The sequence below is a fragment of the Mixophyes fleayi genome, chromosome 11 (genome assembly GCF_038048845.1).
Source record: "Mixophyes fleayi isolate aMixFle1 chromosome 11, aMixFle1.hap1, whole genome shotgun sequence".
Classification (NCBI taxonomy): domain Eukaryota; kingdom Metazoa; phylum Chordata; class Amphibia; order Anura; family Limnodynastidae; genus Mixophyes; species Mixophyes fleayi.
The window spans coordinates 89,239,187-89,259,518 of NC_134412.1; the positions used below are offsets into that span (position 1 = coordinate 89,239,187).

Consider the following 20,332-nt stretch of genomic DNA (forward strand, 5'->3'; position numbering starts at 1 on the left):
AGCATCGGAGGAATCTGTGTTTATTACTATTTTATTGCTTTCTAGAGGGATCTCTACCATAGGAGTATTGCAGTCAGGCCCGGCGCTCCCATTAGGCAAGGTTAGGCACTTGCCTAGGGCGCTGGGCTCTGGAGGGCGCCTGGAGGCGCCACAGAATGAACATTACTTTAAAACTGTGCGGCGACCGCTGACCATACCTGTCACGGCCGCCGCACAGCATGCAGATACATCCACAGGGAGAGGGGAAGAGGCTATTGCTCACCACCGCCGCCTCTCTGCTCTGTCTCCTCCCCTCCACTCACTGACTGTCGGGCCGTGACATCATCTTCACAGCCCGACAGTGTCAGTGAGTGGAGGGGAGGAGATGGAGCAGAGAGGCGGCGGTGGTGATTCAAGGTAAGGAAAGACGGGGTGAGGGGGGAGGAGGGAGGGAGGAGGGCACCGATTTTTGCAGGGGGGGGCGCCGATTTTTACAAAATGCCTAGGGCGCCATGCACCCTAGCACCGGCACTGATTGCAGTTACCATTTATTTCTACTGAGAACTGACATTGTATTACTGAAAAGTAACTAACTGAGCCTATAGATATGAATACAAAATGCGCTTTATGATGTGTGCTGAGTATTGTTATATATTGGACAGTTATATTTATATGTGAAAGTTATATTGGTTAAAACTGTCATGTTTTTACATGTCTCTGTTTAGTGTGAACTATTTGCTAGAATAATGTTAAGATGCAGAGGTACCTCTGAAACTACTATTTAGGATATTAAGAACTGTGTGTTATTATATGATTAGCTAAAGTTTAATCTGTTGTTTAGTTTACCTGTGAGCCGATATACTGTTTTAAATGTGCACTCGTTATGCAAACTTACTAAAAAAAGAAACTAATTGCTAGCTACAGAGTGGTGTGTGTTTTCTGTATTCGAGCCTGGGGTTGAGAGTAAGGGGACGGAGGGTTCCCTGGTCTTCCTCTAGTGTCACTGAACAAGGGCATTACCCAGCGAAGAGCTTAATGTCTGAAGACCAAGATGGAGGCACTGCACACAGAGAGTAAACAAAAACTAGTGCGCCAGGAACCGATACACACCCACACACACCCATACACACCCATACACACCCATACACGCCTTAATCCTACAGGAAAGGGGGCGTTACAAGCCAATAAAAAGATTTACACTCGTCACTGTAAAGATAATGAACAATTTATCCCAGTTAGTAAATACAAATGCAATTGACGTATGGCAAAGTGAAATGGAGCAGAGCCACCCTGTTCCTGCACAAAGATTTTCTTTTTTAGCTGAGACTCCAAGGGGTATATTTACTAAACTGCGGGTTTGAAAAAGTGGGGATGTGGCCTATAGCAACCAATCGGATTCTAGCTTTCATTTATTTAGTACTTTCTACACAATGACAGCTAGAATCTGATTGGTTGCTATAGGCAACATCTCCACTTTTTCAAACCCATAGTTTAGTAAATCTAGCCCAAATGTCCATGTACCATTATCCTGGGACCACTAAAGAGGTGTTTCCAAATTTGACCAACATGGGACACCAAAGATTAATGGGGGCCTCAGATGCACAGATTGCTCAACATTTGAATTAAAGTGTAAGCTGTTTGGGTTTGGGACCTCGTTCCTTTTGTATTTGAACATCTATACTTGCAGTTGCTTCCAAATTGTTTGTCCTATAAGCACTAACATATTTCCTAGTGCATTGTAATGTATAGCACTATATAATTAATTGTACACATACATGCATACATTACTTCAAGGTCCAATTGTGGTAAATGGGCAAATCTATCATCTGAACTCAATAGCCAAGTATTCGTACCTATGTTCAACTTCATCATAGCAATTAGTCAGATGTGATCATTCAGCACTTGGGGTATAATTAACATGGTCAAATGATGACTGAATATATGCTGAGATATCATCCTTCAACTGCATGTTCACCAATCGCGATCATGATGAGCAGCACAGTGGCTTAGTGTTTGGCACTTCTGCCTCACAGCACTGGGGTCATGAGTTTGATTCCTAACCATGGCCTTATCTGTGTGGAGGTTGTAGGTTCTCCCCATGTTTGCACGGATTTCCTCCGGGTGCTCCGGTTTCCTCCAACACTCCAAAAACATACTGGTAGGTTAATTCCCTGCTATTAAATTGCCAGTAGTCTCTCTCGGTCTGTGTGTGTATGTTAGGGTATTTAGATTGTAAGCTCCAATGGGGCAGGGACTGATGTGAATGAGTTCTCTGTACAGCGCTGCGGAATTAGTGGCGCTATATAAATAAATAGATGATGATGATGATGATGATGATGATGATGATGATGATCAGCAGTCATTTTTGTCCACATGGGCTGTTATTTTATGGCAAATAGGTCAAAAATGGCCTAACTGGCCATCGAAATCACATGTGTATGGATGCCTTTACCTAACATCATAGATTAGTGAGCCAAGATTGGAACATTACGTATAGAATATGTTCTAAAGTTACATGATTGTTCTATGGTGGTAACAGTCTCTAGCAAATGAAAAAGAATACATCAAATTTGGATTTACTGAAGTTATCAGGCTAAGCACCATATTTATTTAGATTTAAGACCAAATTTACCTTCATTCCACTGCACATTCATTAACTATATTGGATGCCATAACTAGAGTTTAATATGCTCAAGGTGGTGCTAGTATTGGTGAATAAACAAACATAACATAATACAATAATACAACATAACTTTTATTGTTTTAAATCAGAATTTGCATTCTGGTAATTGCCTTTCTCAAGGTTCTCTTCCCCTCTTTGTTTCTCAAACAGTAAATAAAAGGTTACAACAGTGGAGGTAGAACACTATATAAAATGGATGACACTCGGACAATGACAAAGGAGTCTCCAGAAATAGGACCATTGTAGTTGAAATCACCCGTTATGTAAAAGACCGTAATAACAATGAGGAGGGACGAACATGAGGAGAAGGCTTTCTGTCCTCCCGCAGAAGAGTGGATTTTCAGTATAGTGGAAACTATATGTATGTATGAATTAATCACAAGAAGAAAAGGGGACACTCCCTAGAAAACTGTGTCAAAATTATATCAGTGGTGGACAGAGTATAAGTGAATTTCAGATTTAATTCTGGATTATTTAAATTCTGATTAAAGTTCTCAAGAGATTCTTGATCACCCTCCTATATGGCCAGAATGTCATTGATCTATCTCCTCCACAGAATCATCTCTGTAGGAAACACATCTCCATGGTACTCAAGCCCTCACCAACTCATAAATAAATTGTTGAAAAATGGTGCAAAAACCAGTTCCCAGTCACTGTCCCACAAATCTGGAGGTAACAGAACTTTTTAGCCAAATACATTGAAAATTGCCTAATGAATAGCAAGGTGTATACGTAACCTAAGTGCTTTATTCAAGGCTGTCTTCACCTCTTTGTTTCGCAGACAGTAAATAGCAGGATTAAACAATGGAGGTACAACACTGTATAGAATGGATGACACTCGAACAATGACAAAGGAATCTCCAGAAAGAGGATTATTGTAGTTCAACGTAGCTGTTATGTAAAACACAGATACAACAATGAGGTGGGATGAACATGTGGAGAAGACTTTCTGTCTTCCTGCAGAAGAGCGAATTTTCAGTATAGTGGAAATGATATGTATGTATGAATTTATCACAAGTAGAAATGGGGACACCGCTAGAAAAACTGTGATAGTATGTAGTAACACCTGGCTGCTGTCTATTTCACTACAAGCTGCTTGTAACATTGGAAGAACATCACAGAAGAAATGGTTGACGTGCCGAGCTCCACAGAAGGTCAATTTCAAAGTCATCAAAGTGTGAAACACAGAGTTCAAGGCTCCACAGATCCAGCATCCTGCTACAAAATACGAGCAGAAAATCTTATTCATAATGACTAGATAGTGCATTGGGTTACATATGGCCACGTATCGGTCATATGCCATGGCAGCCAGAAGAAGACATTCTGATCCTCCGAACAACACAAAGAAATAGAGCTGTGTAAAACACCTGTTGAAGGATATCCTCATATTGCCAGTTACAGCCATGACCAGCATAGTCGGGAGTGTGACTGTAGCGTAACAGACGTCTAATATGGAGAGGCAACTCAAGAAAAAGTACATTGGTGTCTTAAGATGACGATCAACCCAAATAATGCTAAACACAGTAAGATTCCCAACAATAATCAGTGCGTAGACTGTTGCAATTAAAAGTGAAAACATGACCTGTCCCTCAAATCCTAAGAGAAAAAAATCATCAAAATATGTCTTGTTAGTTGCCATCCAGTCAACTACCAAAATCTGTGGAAAGAAAATGAGGTGAAATTGATCATATGTTTAAGTCATAGGACATTACATAAGATTGAGGAGCAGTGCAGGTTCCTGCTTGATGTATTTAATATTACAAATTAGAAATATGAGTTTGATGCTTTCTCAATGTGGATCCAAAATAGTTACAGAAATTGTTTTGGTAATAGAAAAGAGCAAATCAGAGTATAGGAATTCATCACATGGGTACAGAGTTCAATAGCTCCTCCTTTGCCTAGATGCCATTGTCATCCTAAGTAAGTAGTGATAGGTTTCTGCTATACATACTTAGTATCACTTTGTCTATAAACATTTAATATGTTGTTTAGTCAAAACAAACTGCTGGATGAACAAAAGACAGGGCCAAATGTGGGAGGGAAAGTTGGAAGAGCTATTTTGTCTTGCAGGCACCCCTACGATGTCCTAATAAAAAAGTGATATTGGTAGGTAGCACTAACCAGCTGCCTATCACTCTGCCATCATTCATTTCAGTTACCTTCATCTGTTTTGTTTTTTTATCTTATACAATCCATAAAAGGTTTAAATTTCCTGTTTTCACTTAGGTTAGATTGTTGAAATAATAAATTCCTTTAAAAAATATATATATGGACACAAATCTATAAAATAATATGCATATATTATTTTTAGTCTGTAGAGATACGAATATCCAAGGAGAGTTATATATTACATGCCTTGTGTTTTCAGTGTTTGATACACATTGTAATCCAAAATAATTGACAAAATATTTTGGTAGGCTTGCCAGTGCAGACACAGGTGTATACATAGAAGTCCAGCCAAGTTGAAACTAATTTTTGTTGGCTAAGTGACAATATAAATATTGTGAATAGTAACCACAAGATACAAAGTGGCTATGCGCAAAATCTCTACAAATGCTTCCATGTCCAATAACTGAAGTGTCTCTTGTGCACATGGAAACATGAGTTTGAGGAGGGGGGTGGGTTAAAAAACAAAAAAAGCTCTCTCGCTACAGTGTTTCCTGTATCAACAGTAACATTTCACACATTGTTTTGTAGTTTTCAAGAACTTTTTTTCTGAAATTTCCGAAAGCTGAGACGAAAGATTCATAAAAAAACAAAACTTGAGGAGTTCACTCTTCTTTACCTTCCAAATATGCTGAAATAACCACCAGGGATCTAAAACAAATACACAAAGTCTCCTACTATTATTATAAGAAATTGTGTTTCAATACAATACAATACAATAGTTTAACTTTAGGAAAAGAACCTTCAACATTTAAACCAGTGATCATGAAAGACATGGAAGAAATTTTTTATATGAATTTCCTGGAATAAGGAATGTACTTCCCCCCTCAAAAACACACTTGACAGATTCTGTGTATGGGCATTGACCTTTTTTTGAATTAACAGAAAGGGGATATATTGAAGTATATAGAGATTAGCAAAACTATTCGCAAACCCAATAATAAAAATGATATTACTGGAATGCAGTGTACATACGGTCCCGTATCACTTTCATCTGGTGTAGTTTTAATGAAAGTTTTATCACACGTAGCAATTTAAACTATAACCAAAATGTAAAGTGTTTTAGTTTCCTTGTCACTGGAGATACAGCTGTATATGTACAATACCGAGTCAATCTTTTCCTATATGTGTTTGTGACTGTGTTTAACACAATTTCAGATACAATCCTTAGCTTCGTCCAGTAATTGCAAATATTAATACAAAACAAAAATTCAGTATATATCTGTTTCTAGGTCGAAAAAATTAAATTCTGCTCACAATAACCAGGGAACCTCATACGTCAAACTATAACATCTCTAGTCTCCATTCTCCTTTAACACAATGAATTGGTTCTTTAGCAGACTTCATCTTCAGGTGAATTATTTCTAGTAGGGATGAGCAAAGTTTTGTAGAAGTGCAAAGCTCTGCAAAACAATTTTCATGTTCCACTTTTGCATGGTCATGGACAGTGTATAGTAAAGTCACATTTTCCTGAAGTTATAGTCGATGAATATAACTTGGGCAATATTGGTCAATTCATTCCATCTTGTGATGTGGTCAGGTAGGGACTCAGAACAGGCCAAATTAAGCCGTTGAAGGTCTTTTAGGGCCTGATTCATTAAGGAAAATTAAGCAAAAAATTGAGTATGTTTTTTTACTTAAGTTTTCTGGACAAAACCATGTTGCAATACAAGGGGTGCAACTTAGTTTATTATTTTGCAAATAAGTTAAATACTGGCTGTTTTTTTCATTTAGCACACAAATACTTGATAGATTATTTGTATACTCAAATTTAAAGTTGATCTAGGATATGCTCTACCCCAAATATATATCTGCCATCACATTTTAAATGCACCCCCCCTCCAATGCAACATGGTTTTGCCTTACTTATTTTTGCTTAACGTTCCTTAATGAATCAGGGTCTTAAATATTAATTTTGTGTCTAATCTAAGCCAATATAAATGATTAAAGGTTTTTCTCAAAACAGAGCAGACGAGAGCAGCAAATTACAAAACTAATTTTCACCAAAGACCGACATATTCTCCCAGAAAAAGTAGATGATATCAAATAACAACGATTTCAGAATGCAATTCAAACATACAAGTCTCTGTTAAAGGCTTCCAGGGGTTTAAGTCTAAAGAATCTCATCTTTTAAGCTTTTAGTTTAGGCACAGAAACACATGCTGAGTTCTGGCAGCCTGGGGACGTTTCATAGTGGTTACCTACAGAGACTTTGATCTCACATACTTATGGGAGCTATGGATCCCTAGAGCAAATTTGCACTTTCCATCCTTACAGCAATCCTTTAACAGAAATCAAAATATACTATAGATTGTGTTTAATATGTCTAGTCTTGGTGTAGAAATATGTCAGTGACCAATCCAAAGTATTCAGGAGGGTTAAAATGTATCCAATTATTTTGGTCATTCAGGTATTTTGAATATATATTAAAACTTGGTCCAAATCATCTGTAAAGTAGGTATGGAATGTTGTAATATAATCATATAATTTTCAACATCCTTCTCAATAAGTAGCAACAATAGGTAGTAAGATGGTAGTTTATGCAAATGATACAGGCGGGTAAAGTCCAGCATTCCCTAGTACCAGGAGAGAGCAATGTACGCAAAGGGCGCAGATGGGAAGAGCAGCCCCAGTTAGGCAGCAGGATGGTAGTTTATGAAAAGGACAAATTAGCGACATTAGCCAAAGGCTGCAACAAGCTGGTTGGCTACAGATGCATTAAAATTTGCAGCACGCGTTCCAGGTTCATCAATTGTGTTTGAGTTTTGCCATTCGTGGTTTTTGTTCAAGGTTTACATTACAATTAAAGACTTTCAATTTAGAATTCTTTGAAACAATCAAAATAATATTTCTAATTAGTAGAAAACCAATTTTACATTTTTCAAACATTGTTGAACAGGCTCAAACATGGTCCAACCAGCTCCGGTATATTCAAATCTGTGCGATTATCTTGACCAGTTATTAGAGATTCCTAAAAATTCTTTAATCTGCTGTGTCAAGACAAACTAGCAGTCCCAGACATGGATCTCAGAATGAGTTATTTTAACATCAAAGAATGACATTGCCCCAGCCATCAATGAGTACCTGCTACTCTATAAGAAACAGTAGACAGTGCAACAAACTCAGCCAACTCCTCATCTCTCTCAATCCTTCATGGATTGCTCCTCACAAACTGACACTGCTGATTGGAGCCCAAGTTTTGTTGATGTGGAACCTCAAAGCCCCATAACTCTGAAATAGAACCTAAGTAAGTGCTCCTCCCCCCCCCTGACCCCACCTCCATCCGTTCTGGTTTCCCAATGTATAAATACAACACAAATTAAACTAAGATCATATACACATTCACATTTTTAATCCACAAACTCCCAACCGGGATTTAGACCAAAAACTTAGAACCCCAAGGTTCTTATCCGAATGTAGTTCCACCCATCAAAGTACTAAGCCCCTCCCACCCCTAAGAAACGTCAAACCCATAACGTGCAATACAACCCCAGAACATTAGTTACGGACACACACCCGAACTTATGTCACACAGTATATATTTATGTATACATTAATATTGCATAGATCCATATAATAAGACATAAAACAATCTTATCCGCAGTATCACCTATGAAAAAAAAAAAAATTAAATTCGCAACTTAAATCCCTCCTCCCTCCCAACCGACCCCCCCCCCCCCCGCCCCCACCCCCCTGCCCTTCGGGAATCCCATTGGACACAAGCAAAATGTAACAGGATAAGAAGAACAAGACACTCACTGCACATCCACATCCCTGAGGAAGTCTACGGACGAAACGCGTTGGAACCCTTACATACCCAGTGAAAGACCCCCTGCATAACTCAATCCACTCCTGAAAGCTCTGGACACCGCTGCAACACCACCCGCCCAACTTCCAAAGAAACCGAGGTAAAAGTAGAGGCAGACGAGAGACCCACGCCCCAGTGGAACGCACTGTGCGCTCCACCAATACCAATACACTGGGAGACATCAGGAGAACCCACTCGGCCACAGCTACACAGACCGCTCGGTACACGCTACAAGTAACTCTGACTACAGCGTCTACCCACAGATCAGCCAGGAGGGATGACAACTATTATACCCAACTGCTCTTATATAGCAAAAGAAACACCTACTTACCACCCTCACATCCATATATATATACACATATTAACTGCCCAAAGGACACATAGCCACAAGCACAGCCTACACAGAGAGCTACATACAACATACAAGAGCTATAAACAGCCTTATTTAACAGCAGCACCCACAGTTTCCATAAAACATCACCACTGGAGGCAGTCCCCCACCACCACTGCCCTCCTATTAGAGCTATAAACACTGAAGCAGCTAAGAACTAAAGACACCCCTGCCCACCACCATCACCAGAGCTATAGACATCCCACATACAGAAGGTACCACTACCACCACAATATACACAGCTTTAGAGCTTTAAACAGGGCAAAAGAGCTATAGACCCACATCAGCAAATCGAGCTATAATCCACTGCTTACCCATAAGCATCTACGTATATTGTTGGTACCAAATCTGTATCTGTGTTCTCGCCATACCCCATACCCCCCTCTTTCTCCACCCCAGGTTGCGCCACGGCACAGACAACGATACAAACAAAAAGTTCGGGAATTGGAACACCCGAAGATTCCGTAATGGCAGCACCAACCCCTAAGACACTCCCATCAAGCGCAGACGTCCAAGGTAAGCTCCCCAAAAAGAGCCCCTTCCACCTACTCCTGAAATAGAACCTGACTGCAATCCCTCATCTTGAAACTCCAAATCAGAGACCACCCTACTAGCAGATTGTGCCAACGGGCAGGGTGTCTTCATACCATTCATGCTCAGTGACTACCCTTTTGCATTTGCTCACCTGCAGTTCCCCATCAAGCTTTGTTTTGCCGTCATCATCAAGTCTCAGGGGCAGTCCTTTAAAGTGGCTGGGATCAACTTGACGGATCCATGCTTCTCACACGGACAGTTATACGTTGCCGCTCAAAAGCCGGCAAGAAGTAGAATCTCCAGATCCTGACCCATACCAGAAGAACCCAGAAAAATGGTAACTTGTTAGTAGCTAATATAACAAACCTGATTTATCATATTATATACTCTAGCTTTATTCAAATAAAAAAGTTTAATGAAACATTTGCAAATATCCTATAATTTCATAAGGAAGTATTGGACATAATCGATCACATAGGGACTGATTCATCTTCGAACGCAAGGTGAACGCAACTTGTGTTTAAAAAAGAACGCACGTAACTTGAACATCCGTTTCGAAGTACAAGTGAATCTCAAGAAATGTTTTGATTTGAATATGGGTATAAGTGCACTCTGGCTATACGTTACTTGGGGTAGTAATCGTTTTTACGATTACCACTGTTCCGACATGGAGAAGGCCTACAAAGAAAATCAGAAATTATGAAAAACCGATTGGAAAAGAAACAGACTTACCTTCAACCCGACGTTGGAGATCTCAGATGGGAGCACCATGCTGACAGCAAGTGATTCCGATTGGAGAAGTGTTCGGCACTGCAGGCTGAAGTCATCGCGACGTCTGTCAATAGAAATTTAAAGCGGATTTTCTATGTAGGCCTTCTCCATGTCAGAATAGTGGACATCAGTAAAGTGTACCCAACCCATTACTTGCCGTATGTAGACAGACAGACCACAGTGCAGGATACGCACATGAATATGTGCACTATAAGGTCTGATCAGAAAGCATGCAAAAAAAAGAAATCTATTAAATAAATGTTCATATCTTAATACTATAATCATTAATAAAAATATATGTTTAAAAACTATTTTTTTTTTTTCATTTTGAAAAACATAAAATCGGGATGTTCTTAATTTGCACTGTACATAAAATGCATTTTGAAAGTTCCTCTTACTTACAAACACATGTCCTGGCGTGCTTACGTGTAGTCATCACTATCAGTCAGCACCTTCCCAGTAGCTGGTGCACGTGATACGACCAGGGCTGCCAAGAGGAATTCAGGGCCCCGGTACAGAAACCCCATGGGGCCCCCGTATTGGGGGCCCAAAAAAATTTGCGCCGCCGCTTCGCGGCGGCAATTTTGGGTGCGTGCCTATAGTGGGAGTGGCCACTCATTTGGGCGTGGCTATGCATAATTGGGGCCGGACCCATGTCTACCAGGTTAAAAGCATGATACTGTGAGATGTTTACAAGTTTTCCCTTTTATAAGACTGCAGACTTTCCAAGTATTCTTAGTAATGACATATATGGTTATATATATGGTTATTGTCAGACAGTGTATGTATAGGTCCATTCCAGTAAAATTGTTTTCAGAGATCAGCGTTAAAGGGAGTTTAGCAGACTTCTAGAATGTGCATTTAATGTACATGTTCTATCAATGCATGCAGACATGAAATAAGACGAAATGTCCACTCAATTAATTGTATGGAAAGCATTTAGTGAAAGTGAAACCTGCATAAACTGTTTCAGGGAGTTAGAGCTACCCTTCGCCAGGTATGATCGGAAGCACACGGTCACAAATAATATGTACATTGCCGGACACTTGATGACCCCTTTTGCTCCAATAGATTACATACTTATTTTTCTATACATAATCTTAGGTGACCCTATGTATATGTGATGTTGCTCCCTCTAGAGGGCAGGGGTTGGTGGCAGCTTTCAGACCGAGCAGAGTCCTTGTCTGGTAATCATGTCCGAGTACTGTGCGCAATGTTTCTCTGACAGCCAGCAGAAGTCATTCCATTGCTATGATAACAGAGAGGAAAGTGCACAGCAGATTGCAGAAACACCCTCTGAAAAGGCGTGGGAGAGTGTGTCCTATGGGAAATGATCCATGGTACTTACAATGTTCCCTGCTGCAGCCTGCACCGAAGACAGCCCTATGACTCGCGCTCCTTACAGGCGCGGTCACAGGCTGTAAACAAGTAGTCAAAGTCACGCGAGAGCACAGCAAAGCACTCTCGCGTGACGTCATCGCATCGGCTGACTGGTCCAGGCGCCGCGGAAGGCACAAGGCACAACTAGTGTGGCACCCCCGAAACGGAAACCAAGCCAACCCCCCCCCCCCGGAACTTCAAAAAAGTTTTGATGAAAAAAGAAAAAAAAAATTTTTTTTTATTATTTAAAAAAAAAAAAAAAAAACGGCAGTGCAGCCCCGGGCCCCCTGTCATACCCGGGCCCGGGTAAATAGTACCTGCTCCCCCCCCCTCTCGGCGGCCCTGGATACGACTAAAAAACATGAACCTGAGAGATGCCCTGAACTTGAAATGGACACGTGCACACACTTGCCCTCACATGCCCTCACATGCGTTAGTTCGCCCCTTCCCCTTTCCAGTTTTTTTTATCTCCCTGTATCTGGGAGAGTCGAGCCCCAACAGCTATTTCAGATGCATCTATAATGAATGGCTTGGTTGGATCAGGATGAGCTATAGAATTGGAGCAGTTGAAGAAGCATTTATTAGATATTCAAAATCTTTTTGGGCAGGTGTTGTTCAATTAAAAGAAAGTGGTCTCTTTAAGGGTTAAGACATATTGGTTGAGTAATCTTAGAAAACATTTTTATAACATACATGTGGCAATCATCAAAGCAGAGAAAACATTGTACCGCTTTTCGGTCATGCAGTAAAGGCCACTTCACAGTTGCCCGAGTCTTACAAGGATCCATTCTTAGATCTTCAGCAGATTGGATATATCCAAGGAAGTCTATCGCTTCAGCTACAAAATTAATTATTTTAAGTGTGACAGAACTAGGGGTTCAGCAGCAACCTATGAGTTCTGAGATGCTCTAGAACTATTCATACATGTCGTTGATGCTTGGCTATTGACTGTGAAGATATGAGAATATCATCCAAAAAAGATGACTACAAATTGGTCCAAAATATCTAAATAAAAACATTGTTTGCAAAATTCGGGAGGGTGACTGGGGCATTAGCGAGGTTGAATGGCATGACTAAATACTCAAAGTGTCTATAACAACGTTGGAAAGCTATAATCCCCTCATTCCTAGGATGTATGTGGACTAAATTATAAGGCCTTCTAGATCCAATTTAGTAAAGATTTGTATAGAGTGCAATCACTCAAACAATTCTGGGATGAGGATAACAATTTCAGATAGTTGCTAAATTCAGTGCTCTGTAGTCCACACATGGTCACAAACCTCCATTCTTTTTCCCCACAAAGAAAGCAGGTGCACTGGCTGGTGATGTAAATGGGCAAATAAAAGCTTGCTGAAGGATTTCTTCAATATGGTCCTTTAAGGTGGCCAGTTCTGGTTCCAACAAGAAGTAGATGCACCCAAAGGGAATCGAAACACAAGGCACTAAGTCAATAGGACAATTGTATGGGCAGTGTGGAAGAAGAGTCTCGGCTTGTTTCTTATCAAAGTCATCTATAAATCCTCGGTAGGGTTCAGAAATTTCAATGTTGCTTGAAAGGACGGAAACCATAACCATACAAGTTGTGTCGGTAAATAATGGAGACTACAGTATTTTAAAGTAAACAAAAGCTCTTTAGAAATCCAATTGATTATGGCTTATGCTTGGTAAGCCAAGGAATACCTAGGATCATGGGGAATTTCGGAGCTGGAACAACATCTAACATGAGCACTTCTTGGTGACACTTAGGGGAGTTTTTAAAGTACAGTTTACCTGTCCACTGGCCCAGAGACAATCAAGGAACTGTTTATGGTTGAGAGGGAAAAGGGTGAAGCTTGACAGTAGAAGGAATCTGATACCTTTTGATAATTTCATAAACAATAAAATTATGGAACTGGAGATAACATAGGTGCAAATAAATATAACAGCATGGAATAGGGTCAATGGGACTAATATAGTTAGTTTGGAGACAGATTGAGGTTGCATGACCCAAGTCCCACAGAAAGCAATTGTGGGTTTTTTTGCACGTGCTTGACAGGGGCTTGGTATGATAGATTTAGTGAGGTGTTGGGAGGTGTTTAGGCTGTTTTTGCAATCACTTGGGAATATGGGTTGTGATTTGCATAGTAATAAGTGACCAAAAATGGAATATTAAATAATTAGGACTGTTTTAGTGGGTGATCAGGTGTGATAAAGTATCAGGAATGGGGGGATCTACTCCAACATCTTTAGGACAGTATCCATATTTGATCACTTGCAGGTCAAAGAGCTGAGATTGCTGTCATTTGACTTACTGTGACGTCCCTGGTCCTTCTCCTGTGTATGATCCAGCAATGTACACAATTACATTACTGCACAGCTAGTCCAACAGGCTGACAGTTACTCTGCTTAATCAGTTAGTGAAGCACCTGCCTCCTAAAACGGCTAACTGCTGTAAAGGAGTGACAGAGAGCGTGATGGACATATTTAGTATAATACACACTGTGACAGGATGGACCTCCTATACCACCCTGTCATGGTATTTAGGACCGGCCGAGCTTGCCTTGCCAACATCCCCTTTCTTTATCCCAATTGCCCCCTCTAAACGCAGTAGCTCTGCTGTCACCACTAGTCTCCTTCACTGGCACCTAGAACCACTTGTTCTGGGTAACTCTTGCTGCTAGTGTACCCCCTTGCTAATTCAACAGGACTGGTACCCCTGACCTCTCGCTTTCAGATCAGGGTTGCTGAGGATGGTACCCCCTGGCCTATCGCACTGGCTAGAGCTGCTGGTATCGGGCAGAGCATTGTTACTAGGTGCTGGGTCCCAGCCTCAGAACAGCTGGATAACGGATTAGATTGGCCTGATCTGTAGGTCACAGGAATTACAGCAGGTAAGTAGGCATCAAAAACAGGATCTTGAAGCAGTGATATTTATTAGCATAAGAAGTCCTTATAAGGATAGTTATGCAGTAGTTAGTGGAACTAATGATCTCTAGAAGCTCAGATGGTATAGTACATAACATAGTCAAACAGGGTACTTTTTATACAGTTTCTGGCACACATATTGGCAGGGAGTATCCCAGCCCCCTGATCCTAGCTGGCACCACAAAGTCTGAGATATTACATCTGATGTCTACCTTCAGGATGTAATATTCTCTAGACTTGGAGATAACACAATTTAAATTTAACAAAATTTACATCAATTTCTGATTTCCAAAATCACTTGCTGTTCCATTATTCAGACAGGTTCTAAGCCACAGGATTATAAATTACACAGAATAGAAAGAACTCCTGCTGTAAGTTAAGACAATAAAGATATGTTGGTCATACTGAGATGAAAAGACAATTAGCATGGGAGTTCCTTTCTTTCAAAAACAAGCTTCTTCCAAAATTACATATTACCTCATAAATCAATACATGAACAATATGAGAATAAATATATTTACACTCCCAAAGCCCAGCGGCCAGGACATTACCCTTTCTGGCACTGCACCCCGGTTACTAACCCGCACCACAGCATCCATGCATTAAATATTTACATTTAAATGGATAAATATCCCTTTAATACATCTTTGATCCCTTAGTTTTGAACTTTAACCTATTTGGCACAGCAACATCAGGTATTAACCCATTCGATGCTGAAGCAGTCATCTAGACATGTGGGAGGTAAGGGGGGCCCGACCACACACTCCAGTTTTAAATGCACAGGATTTTGAATAAATTAAATAGTGGCTTTACTTGCTCATTAAGTGTTAAGTCATGTTTTGTTTTGTTTTTTATTTGTGCGCTGGGGTCAATTATAATATAGGTGGCAATGGGAGGAGAATTTCCCAATGGGCAATTTTCTCAGGTTAAATATTCGGAGTCTCCAGGAGTGTTCATTAGGTAGGTGCAGAGTGCATACATGCTTACATTGCTTTTATAGACTTAGACTAAACTTGTAATCATGCAGTAATAATATAATACACGTTTAATTTACTTTCTATGCTATAGACCTAAGTAACCTAAGCAATATAACATATGCATTTCTATTTGTCTCAATGCCACTAAGAATTCTATTCAAGGACTTTTCAGGTTAGTATACACATATATTTTTTTTATTTTGCACTACTCTTTTTGCTTTTTAGCTCATTTGAACAGACATGTTTATTGTTATTAACGTAACTGGAGTGTATTTTTCATCAGTTACGATCCAATCAGTCAATTTGATCATTTTTTTTACCAAATTGCTACAAAGCTGACTAGTGATTTTTTTTAGTGGAAAATGTTTCATCCAAAAGATATCATAATGAAGCTGGTCGAAGTTTGCGTTTTATAATTGTGCAATTAATGCCCAAGTACCCTACAACTGTCATAAATTGTACATGTGCTTTCACCTCTATCAGATCACAGGTAAAATGTATGAGAATAAATCAGTCTTTTTTTTATTGATTTTCAAACAATCTGATATTATTTTAATGCAAGAGTATTACCCTCATGTAACAAACTTTTACAAATGCGATTTAATTAAAAAATAACAACATTCATACGTAAACATGCCTGAGACAGACATAGGTCATGCTGTAACAATGTATCATTCATAAGTAAAATAGCGTCATCTGTGTATACCTGAGGTTCACATTCTTAAAACCTAAGTAGCAATCAAGGATGTTCTGATCACAGAAACATTTTGACATAGCTGATAGGTACAACTTGACTGTATGTTTCTATGATTTATTATAGAAATTACAAGACAGAAATGTAAGAGGAAACAGAATTGGTAATTTAACTAGATGTTGAAAATAATTTACTATTGAATCCCAAGGCCTTATGGTATTACTATATGATTAGTAGAATACTTCTTTGTAGTTCAGTATATATACTGGAGATCGTCTGAATGACACAACATCATCTGTCTAAAAACAAACGTATTATGTGCAGCATTGATACATCTGGAGATATCTTATATAGTAACGTGACAGCAGCAGAATTTATATTTTTAGTGCGTTATGCAACCAATCTTGTTATTGCACTTGTAGTTGTTTCTGGGAGCAGGACATTCAGTTGCTGACATTTTGACAATGTCACGGTTGGCTAAGATTGAATATATTCCTTACACAATGTTAAGAGACGTTACTGACGGCCACCGATTTTTACTGACATATTCATGTAGCATGCATGTATTAAAAATGTGTTAAAAGTGGATGAAAATCAACGTAGAGGGCTGTTTTTAATAACAGACAAAAAACTTATTTTCTCTGACTGTCAGTAAATTTACTGATTGGTTGGCAAACATGAGCACTCTCATTCTGGTGTCAAAACTATAATGCATGTACCAATAGGTTCAGCGCTGTTCATCTCTGCAACAGGTCCCATTGGCAATACATGCCACATATACACAGGGAAATGACTGGAGACAGAGGGGTAGATTTACCAAACCTTCTAAAAACCTTCTGAAAATTAAAAGTGGAGGTGTTGCCCATAGCAACCAATATGATTCTATTTATCATTTATCTAGTACATTCTAGAACATGATAGATAGAATCTGATTGGTTGCTATGGGCAACACCTCCACTTTTCCTTTTTTAGGAGCATTCATAAATCTATCTGAGAAACAAGGAGAAATTGTTCCGCACTTACACCTGTATTTAAACGGAAACGTTTCTTAAGATCCGCTTGTACCTGAATACGGGTGTAAATACGTGTTATGCTTTAAAAACTGGAACATAAAGTGCTGTATTTCATAACCAATAATAACCAATTGTCATTTCCTTTTTAGGTGTCAATGATAGTTGCAAAGTTTCGCCTATCGCTGTCTGAAATAAGGTAATAAATAGATTACTTCTAAGAGGTGTTTAGTAGAGAGGGACCTATTTAGGAGATATTTACTATGCAAAGGGATTAATGAACAATAACAAACTCCTGTTAGAAAAATGTATGGTATTTTTGAACATTTGCAATATATAATAACAGATAGCAATACTAAGGGGCTATTTAAATAGTGCAAAACTCCTACAACACTATAGTAATTAGTGCCTAAATGTGACATTATTGGCACCAACATTTGAATTTTAGCAGGTTGTTTAGTGAATAAGATGGCATCATTTCTAAATACACTCAGATTAACAATGTGTGGACCAGGATACATTATACCATCTAAGGTGTAATGGATAGTCCTAGGTCTCCTTATTGTACCAAGATGGACCCGTCATTAGAGACCAGGAAAAAGGTAACATGGGTTCCTCAACGTGGGTTGGAATCACAGCTCAGAGAGGAAGCCAGGTCAAAATAAAACAAGTTCATCTTGTCATAACTGACCACCACAAGCTATAGAGTACCACCAAAAGTCTTGCCCGGATATGATTAAATAGGGCTGGCCAGATCCTGATTATTCAATAGGCTGAGTAGGCTGCAGCCTTAGGGCACAAAGCCTGTAGGGGGCGCAAAATTATTGGAAGTGCAAAAATGTGACTGGGAGAGGTATGAACTGAAATTAATTTTAAAGTATGAAAGAATAGTTGTTCTCCAAAGCAAAAAGAAAATCTAAAAGACACATGTAGTAACGTTTTAATCTTGAGGTATTCCCATGGTAAAGGTTGAAGACAATGAGTCATTGCAGGGACAGTACTTAAGGACAAGCGAGCAAGAGAGACAAGAATGGCGACAGGCTGAGACGTGACAGCCACTTCCCCTTCACACCTTCACCCTCAGTATTGCTCGTTCATGCCTCCGTAAACATTGGTGGGGGGGGTAAAGGAAGCCACATTTTAAATTAAAGACGTGTTCGTTTTTATCTACCACATATTAGCTTGGCATGGTAGATGAGGGGGTACAACGGGCGTATTAGCCTAGGGCGGTCAGAACCCTTAAGCAGGGTTTGGGGCTGGAGTTACCATTAGGTTTGCCTAGGGCGCCAATGGTTAGGGGGTATCTAAAACACTATAGAAGTGACAATGTTCCTCATCCAGTAATTTTAATGCTCCTGTGGGACCCCCATATGGAGCTTTGGATGCTAACATGAAGGAGAATTAGGCAGCTGGTTCTTATATGCCGACTGCTCGTCCTCCCAGGTCAGTGGTACAAGGGGAGGGTGGCGCTCGGCTATGATGTCACTACCAAGCGCCACACTCAGAGGTGAGGATTCCTCCCCCCCCCTCCACTTCCAAGGGCGGGGTGACTTCTAGGGGCACCCAGGGATTACGCCAGCCCTGTAATTAGAGCATGTATTTGTATTTTAGTTGTATCATGCGAGAAAGGGATGAATATGAGAGAAGTTTTTACGTTTAAGATGGTAGGCGGTTGGTAGAGCGCAAATGTAAATAGTGAATTAAAGAGCAGAGGTGATAATGAATACAAAGCAGCGAGCTTGGGGAAGTGGAAGATTGGAATGTTCTTAACCATGATTAAATAATCTATTCATGATGTCTTTACTTTAAGTGATGTTTATTTCTTATCATTTCAGATGCCATTCATTGAATCACAAAAACGTGAAAATCAGACAACAGTGAAGAATTTTCTATTGCTCAATTTCTCCGACAGTTGGGTTTTCATCACCATTTTATTTTCGATTATTTATTGTAGCATCTTGGTAGGTAATATCTGCATTTTCGCCATCATTAGACTTGAAACCAGTCTGCACAGCCCCATGTACTTTTTCCTTAGCAACCTGTCCCTCTTGGACATCTGTTACTCGTCTACCACACTCCCAGTCACGTTATTTAATTGTGTAACAGGCAACAAAAAGATTTCTTTCGGCAAATGTATAGCGCAGTTGTATTTGTTTGTATCGCTCGGGAGCGCCGAGTGCATTCTGTTGGCTGTCATGGCATATGACCGTTTCATCGCCATTTGTAACCCGTTACATTATCCGGTGGTCATGAACTACAAACTCTGCGCCAGTCTTGCAGCGGCATCATGGTTGAGTGGATTCCTCAACTCCATTCTTCATACCGTCATGACCGCAAACCTCTCCTTCTGCCAGTCAGAACAGAGTATCAATCATTTCTACTGTGACGTCCCTCCTCTCATACAGGTAGCCTGTAATTCCACCATAACTAGTAAAATATTGTTGTACGTAGTCAGTATTTTCCTTGGTTTCACTCCATTCCTTTATATCGTTATCTCTTACGTCCACATCATCTCCATGATCTTGAAAATTAAGTCTTCCGATGGTCGTTGGAAAGCATTTTCGACCTGCTCCTCCCACCTCATCGTCGTGACTCTGTTCTATGGAACAGCTAACTTTAACTATGTTGGACCATCGGGATACCCTTTGGAAGTTGAACGCTTGGCTTCTCTCTTGTACAGCATTCTGACCCCTCTCGTAAACCCTATTATCTACTGCCTGAGGAACAAAGAAGTAAAAGGGGCCTTGAAAAAAAATTTCAGACGTTTTTATTTTATGACTTATAGATAAAATTGCATTATAAGCCTGTACTATAATCCGATAACAGTCCTGGAGATAGTTCGCTATCTTTATGTTCATAGATCATAATTGCATATGGCTCACTATTGCTACCTATGTAGAGGGTTGTGCAAATAAAGCTGAGTTCATGAGTTTGATTCCAAGCAGGGCCCTATCTGTGTGGTGTTTGTATGCTCTCCCTGTTTGCCTGGGTTCTCCTTTGAGTGCTCCGGTTTAACCCCACACTCCAAATACACA

General features: G+C 39.9%; 2 protein-coding genes across 2 annotated transcripts; one reads left to right on the plus strand and one right to left on the minus strand.

Annotated features, from left to right (window-relative positions):
- Positions 1-3,371: 3,371 nt before the first annotated feature.
- LOC142106679 (olfactory receptor 5V1-like) lies at positions 3,372-4,301 on the minus strand. Its single transcript, XM_075189667.1, has one exon. The coding sequence runs from the start codon at positions 4,299-4,301 to the stop codon at positions 3,372-3,374; it is 930 nt and encodes a 309-aa protein (XP_075045768.1).
- A 13,568-nt stretch (positions 4,302-17,869) lies between these two features.
- On the plus strand, positions 17,870-20,086 carry LOC142106680 (olfactory receptor 5V1-like). Its single transcript, XM_075189668.1, has 2 exons — positions 17,870-17,899; positions 19,133-20,086. The coding sequence occupies exons 1-2, from the start codon at positions 17,870-17,872 to the stop codon at positions 20,084-20,086; spliced, it is 984 nt and encodes a 327-aa protein (XP_075045769.1).
- Positions 20,087-20,332: the final 246 nt, after the last annotated feature.

Bases quoted from the DNA above. Each gene is read 5' to 3' on its own strand.
- LOC142106679 (XM_075189667.1), bottom strand. From the start codon at position 4,301: ATGGCAACTAACAAGACATATTTTGATGATTTTTTTCTCTTAGGATTT.
- LOC142106680 (XM_075189668.1), top strand. From the start codon at position 17,870: ATGGACCCGTCATTAGAGACCAGGAAAAAG. The intron at 17,900-19,132 runs GTAACATGGGTT...TTATCATTTCAG, and splicing joins CATTAGAGACCAGGAAAAAG to ATGCCATTCATTGAATCACA.